This window comes from Mustela lutreola, chromosome 10 (assembly GCF_030435805.1).
Source record: "Mustela lutreola isolate mMusLut2 chromosome 10, mMusLut2.pri, whole genome shotgun sequence".
NCBI classification, from domain to species: domain Eukaryota; kingdom Metazoa; phylum Chordata; class Mammalia; order Carnivora; family Mustelidae; genus Mustela; species Mustela lutreola.
In genome coordinates, this window is record NC_081299.1 from 14222923 (window position 1) to 14238115 (window position 15193).

The following is a 15193-nucleotide window of genomic DNA, read 5'->3' on the forward strand; positions in this document are numbered from 1 at the left end:
GTGAGAATGAGAAAGCCAGGCACGGAGAGGGGGAGGTAAATCCGTATTTGAGGAATGAATGAAGGAAGGAAGTGATCAGAGTCTGATGATGCTTTGAGTTACAGAAACATAAACAAAACCATCCCCTCCCCAGGGCCAGCACGGACTAAGCACTGTTTGTGGATTATCTCCCTTGATTCTCTTCCAAGTCTCCCCTTGTGGCCCAGATGATCCACCCCAGTTTCTAGATGGGAGAATAGAGACTGGCAGGAGTGAGGGGTTTTGTCCTGCACACTGATGGAGCCAGGACTCGCTGCAGGTGTGTGGACACCAAAACTGGCATCCCTAACCCTGAGCCATTCTCCTGCTTCCCTGTAGGGCACGGTGCCCAGGGCTCTACCTACCCAAAACACAGTGAACGTTCTTACTTGAGACACAATTCCAGCAAGGGGTCAGCTTCTTTTTTTCAGACCCAGCAGTGGAACGGGAAGGGAGTTAAATGGTGGCTTTTAGTAGGCGGGCAAGGGAGAGAAGGGAGTGATGAAAATGGTAACGGACCAAGCCTGCAAACCTGGAACCACGGAGTGTGGGGACGGATAGTTCTGGCGGCAGTAACACCATTGCACCTGGAGTGTTGTTGACTTCGAGTCATCAAGAAAAGGTGCATTGTGTAAGAGACCGCGATGCGGGCAAACCGTTCCAGCTTCTCTGTTGGAAAAGAGGGTAGGGGCAGGGGGCCCCCCACTTCCTGGCAGAGCCACTGAAAGTTCCTGAACCTTCCCTTCATCATCCGCAAGGTGGAAACAATGAGCCTGCCCCTCCCTCAGATTGCCAGCAAGACTGAACAAGTTCCTGAGGTCGAAAGCACTTGGCCAACAGTAGCCAAGGTGAAGTACCATGTTTGCTATGTTCTGCTTAAGAAGACAGGGAAGGAGGCACAACATTAATGGATGTTTTCTAATAATATGGGGAAGCAGTAGAATCTTGCACTTTAAGAGGTGGATTTCATTATCTAAAAACTTCCCTCTGGCAGGTCCTGTTGGGATGCTCAGGCATCAGGACGCGTAGTAATTGTGCCAGCGTCTTGGCCTCTCCACCAGGGCACACACCCTATTCTACTTCTGCTTGAAGATTACCCACGGTCTCAATCAACACGTCTAATGGGATCGAGGGCAGAATAGTACACTGGGTATAGACTCCAAAATTTGGAAGCTGCTAGTTCAAAAAGAGGCCACCTGCTCTTTGGGGACAAGCTGCTGAGACACTGAAGCTCTTGCCTTCAGCCCAGCCCTGGGGGAGGTCATTTAGACTTCAAACCAGTTATCCTTGGGGGATGCCAAACGGCAGTCAGCTGGGTCCCTTGGTGGAAAAGCCGGCTGTGGAATCGGCATTGTCTCTTCATTAATTTAATTCATTTGCTGAGCGCATATCATGAAGTGGGCACCGTGCGGGCAAAGCAGGGGACTCAGACACAGGCAAGTTCCTAGCCCCGAGGAGCTCAGGTCCTGCTGACGGAGGGACACACGGAAGGCGAAACCAACGTGATAATGAACACTAACCCTCCCCAAGCAGTCACACGTTCCCCGCACATGCTAAGACCTTTCCACGTAGCATCTGATTTCACGCCCAACACACTCCCATTCTTAACCATCTACGTTCTACAGAGTTAGAAACCAAGGTCCAGAGAACACTAATCAGCGACCCAAGGTGTCTAGCAAGCTAGCAAGCGGTGGGGCCAGGATTTAAACTCAAGTCCGGATTCCAGGGCCCATGCCCACTACCTCACAACCAGGGCAACAGGCGGGTGCAGGTAAAGGTGCCATGTGGGTGGGCTCTGGAGTACGGGGTGGAATCAGTCAGATTGGGGTTCTGGAACAGCTCGGCCACTCAAGAACTTGAGGGATCCTGAGGGTCCGTTGTTTTTTGTTTGTTTGTTTTTGTTTTTATTTTGTTTTGTTTTGCAAAGGAGGCCAATGATGCCTTTCTGGAAGAGAGCACTGAAGATCGGAGGAACTGACCTGGTGAGGGCGGGGGGTGCCATCTTGGACACGTTCGACTGGACCAAAAGGGATCAATGTGGTTTGGGGTTGGGGAGGAGGTGGTCAGGAAAGGCCTCCATGAAAGAGTTGACTTTTTAACAGGGGCCTTGAAGGATCAGTCAATTTGGATTGACTTCGAGGAAGGAAGCAGGGGCAGGCATGAGTAACGATCCTGGAGATGAGAAGACCAAAGGCCCGTTTGGGCAATAAGCTGGCTGGAACCCACGGAGGAATCTGGGGAGTAAGGGAACCACGGCTGGGAAGGAGGGTGACCCCACTTTGAACCTGGCAGAGCAGGTGCCTCTGGCCACCTTTACTGAGAGTCCATTTTGCACGCGCGTCAGAGACTAGGCCTTATAGGGTTTGTCTTTTGAAGACACGTTCTGTAAAGAAAGGGGAGACAAAGGTGGCAAAGTCAGGGCTCTCTCTAAAGAGCAGGAAGGCACAGCCATTGGCGGGTGGGCTCTCCTTCCTTCCCCCCAGCTTCCCCTGGCACTGTGCGTTACATAGCACTGGGGAGCAAAGGACACGTCCTGCTGAATATTAAACAGACCCCAGGCATCAGCCCCATTTCAGTGCGTGCCCACGTAGGGACACACACACACACACACACACACACACACACACACACACACGGTAGGGGGAGAAGCGGATTTGATTTTCCAAAAGATTGCATAATCCTTAGGTGTTATTAAAATAGCTGATGAAGAATCTACTTTAATCTTTTTTGGGTGGGCGTCAAAGGCCTGAAGAGCATTGCTTTAGATATTTCTGACAGAATCATTTACAAGCAAGAAGCCACCCAGCACAGAGCTGCAAAGCCAACGGCTCCTAAGATCGTCACCTCATGCACCTCTTTGGGGCCCCAGGTGCCACCCCAGATGTCCAGAGCCAGGGAGGAGGCAACCCCAGCAGGTGGCATGGCTCACCCGCAGCTTCCACAGGTCAGGCACAGCTTTCCTGGGACAGGAGGGAACCTCACTGCTGAAATGATCCCCACCTCCTGGGGCCTGAAGACCTTCCTGTCGGCGTCAGAGGCATATAACCACGTCCAACCCCTGCCCGCTCTTCCATTCTTGGCTCAAACTGTATTTTGAAAACAATCTGATCTATAACTCCTCAAGGGCGTGTGACACGCCTTCTCAACCAAACTGTAACCATCTCAGAGGAGGGTCACAGTTGTGCCCTAGCGCAATCCCATGCCCGTGTGTCCAGCACACACGAGACAGCAGATATCTGGCCACAATGCTAGGATACCCTGATTCTTTCTTCTGATAATTTGGTTTTTGTCTACTAACATTACCCTCCAATAATACAATCACGAAATTATTCGTCTGCGCATTCCAAGAGTCTAGAACCATGCCTGGCACACAATAGTAGTCCAGTAAGGGCTCCTTTTGAAGCTATGTTAATTCCATTTTGAAAGAAAGCCTTCATCCATTCAAGTTGTGATCTGAAGGCTACGTGGGCATTAGGCAAAGGAAGAGAGGAGGCAAAGCTTGGGGAGGATGGAGAAGACTCTTCCAGGCATCAGGGACAGCAGGAACAAAGGTCTGGAGCGTATGTGTGTGGCCTTTGGCAGGGGACTGGCTTCAGGGCCGTTGGAGGAGTAGGTCTTGGACAGAGGCAGAGGACATGTCCCCTCCCACTGAGCAGGAGGGATGGAGGAAAGCAGGCAAGTGTGTAGTCTGATGACAGAACACTAACAAGGCTTCCATAGGATGGTTTCTCTTTTGTCTCTGAAGAGGGAAGTAAGAATTCTTCTGCGTTGGAGGAGGGGCAGGAGAGAGGGGTGAGGTTTCAGGAGTGAGGACAAGGTTTGAAATAACCACCAAAGGGGAGAGGAGACCGAACTGAACTGGGAAGTGGGGGGATTTCTGCCTGGGGTTAAGGGTCCAGTAGGTGTTGGAAACCACACCTTTCCACAAATTATGCCAAGGTCTGCGACTGGTCGAGGTGTCTTCAGCCCCTGGGTGCAAGTGGACTGATGGAATTTCATCAGGTGTGAGGGACCGAGTGGCAGCAGGACAAGGGCGCGGGGGATTCTCCAAAGGGAATGGCCTGAGTAAAGGACTGTGGGCTGGTCAGGGCAGGAAACAAGCAGGTTTGGGGGGGGTGCGGGGGCAGTGAGAAAGCCTAGAGGGCAATGGGTTGCGGTTTCCACTTGAAAGACTTGAAAGACGAATGGGGGAGGTGGACGGGGTTGCTGGAAGTGCAGGGGTCCTGGTTAGAGAAGGCAAAACGGGGCAGATGTAGTTGATCCCAAGGGTCCCGAAGCCCCCGGGAGTGTGGCGCTGGTGTTAAAGACATTGCCCTGAGAACAGACAAGGCAGAGAGAGGCCCCAACTCAATACAAGCCCTAGAATCAGCCGCTGAGCATGGAGGGTGCCCCGGGAATCAGTCCAGCAGCCACTCCCCAAACCGGGGACACTGAGCGGGTTGGGGCCTGCCCCCAGGTCACAGCATACGGTGCTCCCCAGCCCCGCCCAGGAGAGGACCCAGGAGGCCCCCCACCCGCTCGCCCCTGGGGCGGGCGGGGTGCCCCACCGACCGGAAGCACGTGGCCCCCTCCAGCCCGTTGCCCCGGAGACGCCGGCTGTTTACCAGCCGGACTGAGCCCGGCGACTGCAGGGCGGATGGAGCAGCGGCCAGGTGAGCGCGCCCGCCGCCCTGGGACAGGCCGCCCCCCGGGGGGGGGGGGGGGACAGGAAGGGGTCCCGGGGAGAAGAGGCAGCCAGCCCGGCCCAGCTCACCGTTGTCGGATGGGACAGTTCCCGGGCTCCGCGGAAGCCGAAGGGGCTGGGAACCGGGCCATGCGCTCCTGGCTGGGCAGTACGGACTGGGACACAGACAGACCCACGGGGACTAAAGGACGTCCTGCCCTCGGAGAGACGGGAACTAGATCAGAGCCTCCCCCAGACCCATGCGCTTTCACCCAAGGCACCTCTCACTTTCTAGACGTTCTTTCTTGCCTCTCCTCCAAATGTCTGCTTCTGCTGTTCCAGCTCAGCTCCTTTCCTTTTAGAGATGTCCCCACTTGGAAATAATTAAGCTCTCCTCCTCCTCCTCCTCCCCTCCCCCACGCTGCTCTTGCAACCATCCCCACTGCCTTTTCCAAACTTTTGATCACTTGGTGGCTTGTGGTCCAATTTCTCCACTCCCCCTTGTAAAGGTGGCACTCTGCACTCTGCGTGGGACAGCGCATTCTAATCATTTAGCTGGGGGTAGAACTGGGAATGGTACCAAAGTTTTCTCCTGCTCAGGCCAACTACCATCTCCTGTTGATTCTTCTGAGTGCTTTCATCTTGAAAGCCTTACAGAGGTGGGGGTGGACTGGGGCTGGGGGGTGGTGGGGTTGTTGGCAGGGGATAGTATTAACTGATAAACATTTTTAAAAGACCAATTCAAATTATGCATGCTCGGTATATACCAGCAGATGGTACGTGGGTGGGTGTATTTTACTGCATTTGCTGTGGGTTTAGATTTGGGTTGCCAGTGAAAGGGGGTGGTCTGACCCTGTGCTAAGAGGTGGGCTCCTTTGGAAAGCAGGAATATGGACTCCACCTTTCCTGTCCAATGTTCTTCCTTTCCAGTCGATTGGACAATTCATCTTAAGCAATGGGTACCTGCCCTTTTGGCAGTTCCCTGGAAACCGTTAACTGATGTTTGTTTCCTGACTCCTAGCAGGCCTCTGGGGTGTAGCTATTCTGTTTAAGCAAACAGGCCACTTGCCTATTTGGTTGGTGGCTTGATGGGTGCCTACACCAAGATCTTGTCAAATCACTTTGTGGTTGAACGTCTGCCAGGCCTCGAGGTGGGGAAATGAGCTAAGCGGGGCGGGGGGGGGGGGCTGGTAATGATGGGCACTGCCCAAGCCTTCCGGCACCTAGGGGAGTGGACAGGGTTTGGGACCCAAGGTGTAGATACAAAAGCATGGTTGGCCCAGGTCCTTAAACACCTGTTCCCCACCACCACCTCCCCAGCTTCCCCTTTCTATGGGATAGATGCTGGGGAGAGTTGGTGTTCCCTCCGTGTAACAGATGGTCCCCGCGCTCGGGAGGAGGCAGTGGGTTATGAAAGCAGGTTCGATGGAACGGTTTTACCTGAAGGAGGTGTTAGTCTCTAAATAACCATGAGTGGGCTTATAGGAATTAGTCATAATTGAGGTTTTTTTTTTCTCTGAGATAGCTCGCAGTCATGTTATCTTATGACCAGGGTGTCTTGAATATGACACCCCCCGAACATGGATAATTATATAGTACCAAAAGGTATAGAAAGTGCATGCACATAGTCAAGTTTTACTGTTAAAAATAATTCAGCAGAGAGCCTGCGAGAACACATGACTTTCCTCATCAAAGTTGTTAAGGAAGAGATTTCTAAGTTACCAAACTTACTGACAGTTAAACCTTCCTGAGGCATGTGTGGGAGTTAGAAGCCAAGTCTGTGATAATTCTGTAGAAGCTGTGGCAAATTAATAGCCATTGCTGGAGGGGGGAGGGAGGACCGAGAAGGGGAGCTGGTTCCCAAATTGCGCTTATCTTTGGCAGAACAGTTGGACAATAATGACCTCCTCATGTCACCCTGAGTTAAAGTGCAGAGCTGCTTAATTACAAGTAAAAGACTTTAGAACTCAGCCAGCAGGGGAAAAACCACATTCTTCACAGTTGATCAGAAAACAGATTAAATTAACAAGGAGACAGGCCGGCATTTTTTTTTTTTTTTCATGCCAAGGAGAAGGTTCCTGAACTCCCAGCAGCCAGATTGGGTGTGAAAACCTAGCGAGAAGTAGAAGATGGGAAGTGTGGAAAGACCCAGTCTGTGGACAGAAGGGAGCAAACATAGAGGCCTTTAAGTTAAGAAAGGAAGGATAGCTTTCGAACTGGCTAGTGCCTGGGGAATATAGGGGAAGACTGTGTCTTGTTTGGGTATGGTTTTAATGAAGACGAAAAGGATGCTTTCTAAAATTTGGCAACATGGATAAGAGGCACAGAAGAATAACATTAGAATGCAAGGCTACAGGGTTGGAATTACATTGCTCAGGACTGTGTGACGAAGGTAGCTTGGTGTAAGTTGGTTTGACGTAAGGATACAATTAAAGTGGGACATCAGAAGACATTTCTTAGGAAAACATGATTTTGCATTTTTGAGCCAAGTTCATGGGCAGTTTCTGAAATCAACCTTCCTGCATTTCTGTGCAGTGGGCGGGGCAGGCACGGGTTCCAGGGTTTGCCCTGCTGGTCAGAGGTGGCTAGGAGCAGAACCACCAAGGGTCCCCTGGGGGAAAAACTCTGCAGCAACAGGTAAGGTTTTTGGACCTAAAATAATAGAAAGCACTAAGCAAACAGAAAACCAAACACAAAAGCAAAAGAACCTTACCTCTTCTTAAGCCTTGACTACACATGCCCCGAGCCCAGTGTTTATGGCCACAGTTATGTGATTTCGTATTACCGACTTCCTGTTGCGGAAAAAGGGACTGATTTTAGAGGTATTTAAATAATGTCTTCAAGGTCATATGGCTAATTCTATAAATGAGGAAAGGGATGTATCAGGAAGGTAGATTGACAGTCCCATGGTTGCCCAGCTAACTCCCAGCAGAGCCTGCAGTAGAACCCCAGACTTAGGACATCAGGTCCTGGTTCCTTTGCACTCAGACGTGCTGCTCCTTGGGCACTGTGAGGCACTGGGAAATTACCAGAAGGTCTTTAGAGGGCAAGGAGACACCTGGTCAGCCTATGCGGTGGTGGTCAGGATTCCAAGGTGGGGGAGCCCTAAACGTCCCGCAGTGTACAGGAAAGGATGTCACCAGGGCCTGGAAGGGGGGGGTGGCCACAGAATTAATGAAGGGGCCACCAAGATGGTTGGGGGGGAGAAGGAGACTTGATCTGGCCATTGGGGCCTGCACAGAGAAGTGCCCACACTACCTCCTGAGAGCTTCTATGGGACTTTGCTAGCACGCATGAGCACCCCCGGCGGGAGGTGCGCATACGGAGGCCCTCGGAGGGTTCTCCAGGTAGCTAGGAAGACAGAAAGTGAAGCCTGGTCCTCCAGAACAGGACCTGCGGTCACAAGACCTGGGTTCAAGTCCAGGCTCTGCCGATAGGGGGCTTTGTGAGCACGGAGCACGTGTTCTGGGTCCTACACCTGTGGGATGACCTCGTGCCCAGCGTCCCTATGGAGATGGTCTAAGACCCGGTTTGGTACACGATGGCCCACTGCCAGTTTTGTGGGGCTTGTGGGCTAAGAATAGGTTTTATACTTTCTAATGGTTGGGGGAAAATGGAAAGAAGAGGAATCTTTTGTGCCCCATGAAAATGACATGAAATTCAAATGTCAGTGTCCACAAGCGAAGACTCATGGGCACTCAACCACCCCCGTTCATTCACCTGCTGTCTGTGGTGGCTGCCACACCCTACAGGCAGAGTTGTGGAGTTATGTGACAGACCCCGTGGCCGGCAAAACTGGAAATATTGGCTATCTGGCCATTTACAGAAAAGGTATGCTGGCCCCTGGCCTAGAACCTGCATACCTCCCTGTGAGTTCAGGCCGAGTGGCTGAGATCAGCAACGGTGCTCCCTGCTCCCTGCCCAACCCCGCAAGAATAAGAATCCAACCCCCCCAAACCAAGTCACTCCCTGGTGCCGACTTTGTTTATTTTCCTCATGACAATTATTACTTATTGAAAATATCTCTTTACTGGTGGGCTCGACACCTGTCTCCCCTCACTCTTGGTTCACTGATTTTTCCGAGTGGTTGGAATGATTGAGGTTGAGAAGGAATGCGTGGCACCGGGTACCCCTCCCCCATGCAGGAAATCCAGAGAGGAGCCCCAGACTCCCGGCCAGTTGGCACTGATTCCGGCCCCGGGGGTGACCGGCTTGGAGTCAGGAGTCCCGGGGAAGTATAATCCACGGCTTCTCTTCTCTCCTCCTTCCTTAGGGGTCTTGAGAAGCAATGGCCACCGAGGCCCCTGTGAACATAGCCCCCCCTGAACGCAGCACCGCAGGCCACACAGCCGCTGACGGCTTCATCTGGCAGCCAGACTCGGCGAACATGCACGTCCTCAGGCCCAAGTCCGCCAAGGGACGGACGCGGCCGAGCCCGCACAGACCGCAGGGCACAGAGCCGGGTCCTCACCGCCCGCCGGCCTCCCTGCCTCCAGCCATCCCCTGTGAGCCGCCCAGCGGCCAGAGGCCGGGAGCCTGCGCACCCAGGTCTCCAAACCAGGGAGCTCCCAGCGAGATCCCCGAGCTGCGGCAGCAGGTGCCGGCTGGCGCTTCCTCCTCCCTCAATAAATACCCAGTCCTCCCTTCCATCAACAGGAAGAGCCTGGAGGAGGGGTCTGTGGAAACAGTGGTGAAACAGGCCGGCTCCCTGCAGCTGAGCGGCACAGTGAATAAGAATGAAGAAGAGTCCAGAGTTCCAGCTTCTTCCCCAGAGAGGAAAGTCATCATCCGGACCAGGAGACAGACCTCCCCCAGGGTGGGGGACCCGGAGGAGCCCTCAGATCAAGAGCCCAGGCTGCTGCTGGCCGTCAGGTCGCCATCGGGCCGAAGGTTCGTTCACCATTTCCGGCCCACCGACGCCTTACAGATGGTTGTCGCTGTGGCCGAGGACAAGAACCAGGCCAGCTACCAGCCCTGCAGCATTGAAACCATGGAAGTGCCCAGGAGACGGTTCTCTGACCTCACCAGATCCCTGCAGGAGTGCAGAATCCCCCACAAGTCGGTGCTGGGCATCTCGCAGGAAAAAGGGGAGGGGGAGCCCTGAGTCCGCAGCCCCCTAGCCGGGGTCCTGGGTCTCTGAGCAAGGAGCACGCTTGGCTGCTGTGGCCTTCCGGGCAGCTCAGTCCCAAGTGCCGTGTGAACTTGGGGGGGCTGTGATCCTTGCGACCCACCTTCACAGCCTCTCCTCTGCAGGAGTGAAATTTGCACATGCGCCAAGCACATTGAGAAGGTTCTCTTCCAGTTGTTGAAATTCCCTCCAGCACTGGAGTGAACTGGCAAGTTACCAGGGCTGTTCCTGAAACCACCGTGACCAGGTCTCCCCCTTTCCCGAGGTCTGGGTCCTTTCTGGAGCACCCGCTTGCCTTTACAAATGAACTCTCCCTCTCTTGAAGCCAATGGTTTGCCTTTCTGTATTTGATGCAGGATTAAATACTTCCCAGAGAGGATTCAAGTCTGGTAAATAACCAGGGCTCAGGAAATGTCGAACTGGCATTTGTATTTCTTGCAAACATCTTTAAGAAACAGGCAGTTGACACTATCTTGGAAGCAGCCTCTTTGCTGGGCTCGGGTGACTAGAGTTTCTCAGGGATTACAGTTTGTGTGATGTGGCTTCAGAGGAGAGAACAGGTCTTTCGCTAATACAAATCCCCCAACACATCAATGTTTCTGAAATAGTCTGGGAGCTAGAAAGCATATAGCTTCCACAACTGTGGATTAGCCAAGTAGCCACTCTTAAATAGAGACTAAGTAGGTTTGCAAACATCGGTAGCTACTCTCTACATGCTGCAGTCTTCCCAAACTGAGATAAACCAGTGTACTCTGATTTCCTTCGCTTTTGTTGCTCATGGAATCTTTGTGTTTTTAAAACCATACGAACATACAAGTCTGTACAAGTTTGCCCTGAAGGCGCCATTGAGGTGTGGAGATGTAGTCTCGGTGTTTCGCCTCCTTCCCACAGAGACTCCCTGGAGCGGGGACAGCGGTGTCCCTGTTTTGTGATTTCGGAACCCCAGGGAGGACAAGGGTTCCTCTGTTGGGCCTCATTCGGCTGCACCTGTGCCGAGAGACCCTGTGCCCACGTGTCCGTCTGATTGGCATGTGGTACGTCTGAATGCCTTAGCCCATAGCCATGTTGAAGACCACGGGGTCTTGGCTTTCCAACTCTAAAGTGGTGACGTGGACAGCTCGCCAGAGTCCTCTTATGTCGGGAGTTCAGCAAGACCTCCAGGTCTCATCAGGATCCTCTTTGTGGCCAAATCACCATTCAGAGTAGGGGAGCCGGTCCCTCAAGAGCTCTGCCATCATGGAGCACTGAGTACCGAGGCGCCCTCCCTGTTCCTGGGTACACAGAGAAGGCAGGAGTTCCAGAAGCCTATCAGCATGGCGGCCTCAGCAGCAAGTGCGCCTTGTACCTAGATAAGGAAGGCGGCTGGAAATGTTACATCCAGCAACTTGATACTCCGCCATGGAGATTAACGCCAACGTCGTTTCCTCTCAAGAAGGCTCGCCTTGTCCTTCCCCATCCCACACCACCCAGATCACTCAAGAGTGGGTTCTTTCATAATGTGTGGTCCAATTTCCCAATACTAGCTCGGTTGCAAAGGTTGCAAAGCTGGGACTTGCTGGACCTTGGGCAGCTCACGCAGCTGGCCACCTCTCCCAACCAGCGACCATGGTGGAGGGGACTTGGGCGGGCGGAGGGTGGGGGATCAGCATCCAGCCTGGTACTCTCAGGCTGGGTGCATATCCGCCTCTGATCCTAGGAGGCTGGGGGAAGAGCCTCCCTCAAAATCACACCTACTCTGTGGTAAGAATAAAATCCCACCCACCTGGGACTCGGTAATTTCTCCAGGCAGGAAATCTGTAGAAAACTTCAGCGAAACAGCATGCTGGAGGGAGCTAGAATCTTCTGCACTTAGGGCTTTGCTGCTGCAATTCAGCTTGGAATTTGGGGGTGGCAAAAAAAAGTGGAAGGCATGAAACATAGAAATATTTTAAGGTATCTTAGGACATGAGAATAGAGCTAGATTTGAGCCACCTTGATAAACTTATTTTTTTTTGGACAAAAGGATGATGACACAATAAAAATTGATTTGTGTGACGCCAAGTCGGCGGAGAAACACGCCTTCTGTTTTCAAGCAGGACTCCGGCCCCTGGGCTCTGGCAGACAGAGGGGCTCACCGACCTCACCTCCTTGGGAAAACACTGAGCTCTGCTGTTAAGTCCAAGTCCCCGTCCCCAGGCACCCCGGGTCCCCACCCTTCCCATAGCTCTTGCTTTCAGGTTACAGGATTGCACCAAGCTCTCTACAGCAAGAGTCTCCTGAATTTCTCTGAAAAATCATTCCGAGTATTCTCCTTAGGAAGTTGGCAAGAGCCGCCTCTCTATCAGAGAGGTGACTTTGCAGATGGCGCTGTCACGTGGGCACCCCGGTCTAATGGGTGGCTTTGGGTGACCACTTTGTAGTCACAGACCTCACTCATTCATTGAACCAGTGGTCACTGAGGGCCTACCCTGTGTCATACACGGGTGACCGGCATTGGCGTCCCACCAAGGGACCATTGACAAGGAAGCGTAAAACCATCTCGGGAGCTGAGAGTCCGACCCAAGTGAGGGGCTGTAGATTTACCCGTGAAGGATCCTGGAGTGAGGAGGAAAGGCTGTTGCTGTCTCCCCGCTGACTTGCAAAGGCGAGTCCTCCCCACCTTTCCAGCGATGGCACCAGGAAGAGTGATCATTAGGGACGTGAACTTTGCGTAGGACAAAGCTTCAAGACCAGTTTTCCCAGCATCTCCCCTGACACAGTCCAAGAGGTAAATTAGTTCTGGCGGCAGAAGGAACAGCAGGAGACATAAGTGACTCATCATTTAGAATCCAAAAACTTTTCACCAACAGATGGCAGGTGGTTTTAACACAACAGTCCTTGCCCTCAAAGTACCTGGGGATCCAGCCAACAGCCGTCAAGGCAGGGCGGTCCTGATGAAGAGATGTAGGTGAACGTGACCGTGGGCCGGTAGTCACTCCAGAGATCCCGCAGAAATACTCCACAAGCGAAGAAACGTAGACAAGCCTTGAGGTTTCCATTACCATGAAAAACCTTAAAGTCTAGTGACGGATCACTGTCCCAGGCATGCATTACGAAAGGAGGTGTACCGGGAACCAAGTTTCGCTTTTGTCTAAGCATTTTACCACCATCTTGTGTGCATTTCTCGTGTCAAATAAAACCACGCTGCCCCAAGGGGCCAAAAAATAAAAAATAAAAAATAAAAAAAAGTTTCTCTTTACACAGTTTTTTAATAAGTTGAGATAAAAGGGTGCGTGGTTTCCTGTAGTCTGAGGTGTATCTCAGATGAGACTTTTATATGGTAAGAGGATCTACTTTCCTACCCTTTAAACAGAGCTGCAAAGGAAACTAGATGATTCAACTTCAGCCTCCATCTGGAATCAGTCTGCGAAGCAAGCGCAGGAACATCAGTTTCCGTCGTGCACGAGGCAACACACCACTGTCAAGTGCAAGGTTTGGGCCCCGTTCACCCTCACCCTGAGCCAGAACCAGCCCAAACCCGGCCAAGGTCAGAGGCCAAGGTGGAGGAGTTGGCGAAATGCAAGCAGAGCGGACTTGGGGTGACTCACCAACACACAAGACAGTAGCTCACGTTGTACAAATAAAATTGGGTGTTTTGTTTTGCGTCTACACTGGTGATACGGCATTTTCCTTCCCTGGTGAGGGCAGGGTCTGGTAGCCCTCTCTGATGCCCCTCTGTGCTCCTAGACTTTCAAGTCACGGAGGAAGCGGCAACGCTCCCTAGTGATTTGTGCGGAAGATCAAATCTCTGGAGGTATTTTTGGACACACTTGAACCCTATTCCAGGAGGCTGAACCGCGGATAGGACAACTGCTCATGGGTAGGGTTAACCAAGTCTCGCTCAAAAGGTCTGCTGTGCTGGGGGAGGGAGAATCACTCTGGGCGCTGTGTTGAGAGTTGGCTGTGGGGGTCAGGTTGGGAGATGGAAGACCAGCTCTGGCCGTTGCCAGTGACCAGGGGAGAGACGGAGCTAACTTGGGTCAGAACAGCAGCCGTAGATAACATGGGAGGTGTCAGATTCTGGACACATTATCGGTTAAGGGGGGAAGAAAAGGCAAGATAGTTTTGGGGATTCACCCAAGTGGACATCACTTGACCATATCGCCACGGGGGGCCGTTCCTGCAAAAACGAGCAGACACATCAGCCGCGAATATGTGCTTGGGCCGGGAGAAAGCACTGACCAGCAAACATATTCATAGGAAAGAAGTACGTGAGTGTTTTTGGAGGTGTACAGAGAATCCGAAAGCCACTGGTTGCTTTAATTGAGAAGAGATGCAACTAGAACTGTTACTTCACTGAACATCAGTGAATCACCATCTAACTCTTGGGGTATGATTCCTGACCAAGGTTTCTTATTAAATTAGTTCCCGTAAAAAAAAAAAAAAAGCGTTGTTTATATCCCTTTCCTTCCTTTCCTGCCTGCCTCCATTCTGTTTATTCAAACCCAGCAGCTGACTTGGGATGTATTTCTTGGAAGGGCAAAGAAAACCACTGTCCTCCAACCTAATTAACAAAGCTTCCAAATTTCAAGATTTTCGTACCCACCTGTTTGTTTTTTTTTTTTAAGATTTTATTTATTTGACAGAGAGAGATCACAAGTAGGCAGAGAGGCAGGCAGAGAGAGAGGGAAGCAGGGTCCCTGCTGAGCAGAGAGCCCGATGCGGGGCTCGATCCCAGGACCCTGAGATCATGACCGGAGCTGAAGGCAGAGGCTTTAACACACTGAGCCACCCAGGCGCCCTGGCCTTGGTCCTTTTTGTGAGCAGCTGAGAGCGGTGCGTTCCGGCATCTGCCCCGGTTGGCAGGTGCCACTGACAGACACCCTGGGTGGGTCCAGCCCAGCCCACTGGTGCCCAGAGTGGCCAGCCCCTCGCCAACAAACCGTGGGAAAATGGCAGCAACTCTCCTGTTGCCAGCTGGGAAGTAGAGTCTGGGAATGACCTGCCGTCCCCGCTCCAGCCCTGCATCCAGCTTTGGGACCCTGCAGTGTCCACCTAGACCAGATTTCAGTATACCAAGTCCAGAAGCCTCGGATCCAAACTCTGGAGGGTTTATTAATTTCCCCAACCCAGCCTGGGCCTCAGTTTGCTCTTTACCTTCTTCTTTTTTTTTTTTTTTTAAGATTTATTAGCACACAAGAGCGGGCGGGGGCGGGAGGGGCAGAAGGAGAAGCAGACTCCCCTCTGAGCAGGGAGCCCAACACAGGACTCGATCCTAGGATCGACACTGATCCTGGGATCAGGACCCGAACCAAAGGCAGACACTTAACCAACTGAGCCACCCGGGAGCCCCACTCTTTGCCTTCTTAATGGAGCTCCCAGCGGGCCCTCGTCTTATTCAAATCATTCAAATCATATTCAAATCA

General features: G+C 52.4%; 2 protein-coding genes across 6 annotated transcripts in view; one reads left to right on the top strand and one right to left on the bottom strand.

Moving 5' to 3' along the window:
* The window catches only part of PLA2G2C (phospholipase A2 group IIC), a 21283-nt gene extending 16151 nt beyond the window's left edge, over positions 1-5132 (bottom strand). The window contains 1 exon segment of the mRNA XM_059136653.1: positions 4963-5132. The gene's annotated coding sequence lies outside the window, so the exon portion shown is untranslated.
* Positions 4533-13436, top strand: UBXN10 (UBX domain protein 10). 5 transcript variants are annotated; one of them, XM_059136652.1, is made up of 3 exons: positions 4533-4670; positions 8955-9229; positions 9338-13436. In XM_059136652.1, exons 2-3 carry the CDS (start codon positions 8970-8972, stop codon positions 9783-9785), a joined length of 708 nt encoding a protein of 235 aa, XP_058992635.1. In that variant the 5' UTR covers positions 4533-4670; positions 8955-8969; the 3' UTR covers positions 9786-13436. The 5 variants fall into 5 exon arrangements, with proteins under 5 accessions (XP_058992635.1, XP_058992631.1, XP_058992634.1 ...); XM_059136648.1 differs by having other exon boundaries at positions 8955-13436; XM_059136651.1 differs by lacking the exon at positions 4533-4670 and adding an exon at positions 5064-5340 and having other exon boundaries at positions 8955-13436.
* Positions 13437-15193: the final 1757 nt, after the last annotated feature.

Coding starts and splice junctions, on each gene's coding strand:
- UBXN10 (XM_059136648.1), top strand. CDS start 8,970: ATGGCCACCGAGGCCCCTGTGAACATAGCCCCCCCTGAACGCAGCACC.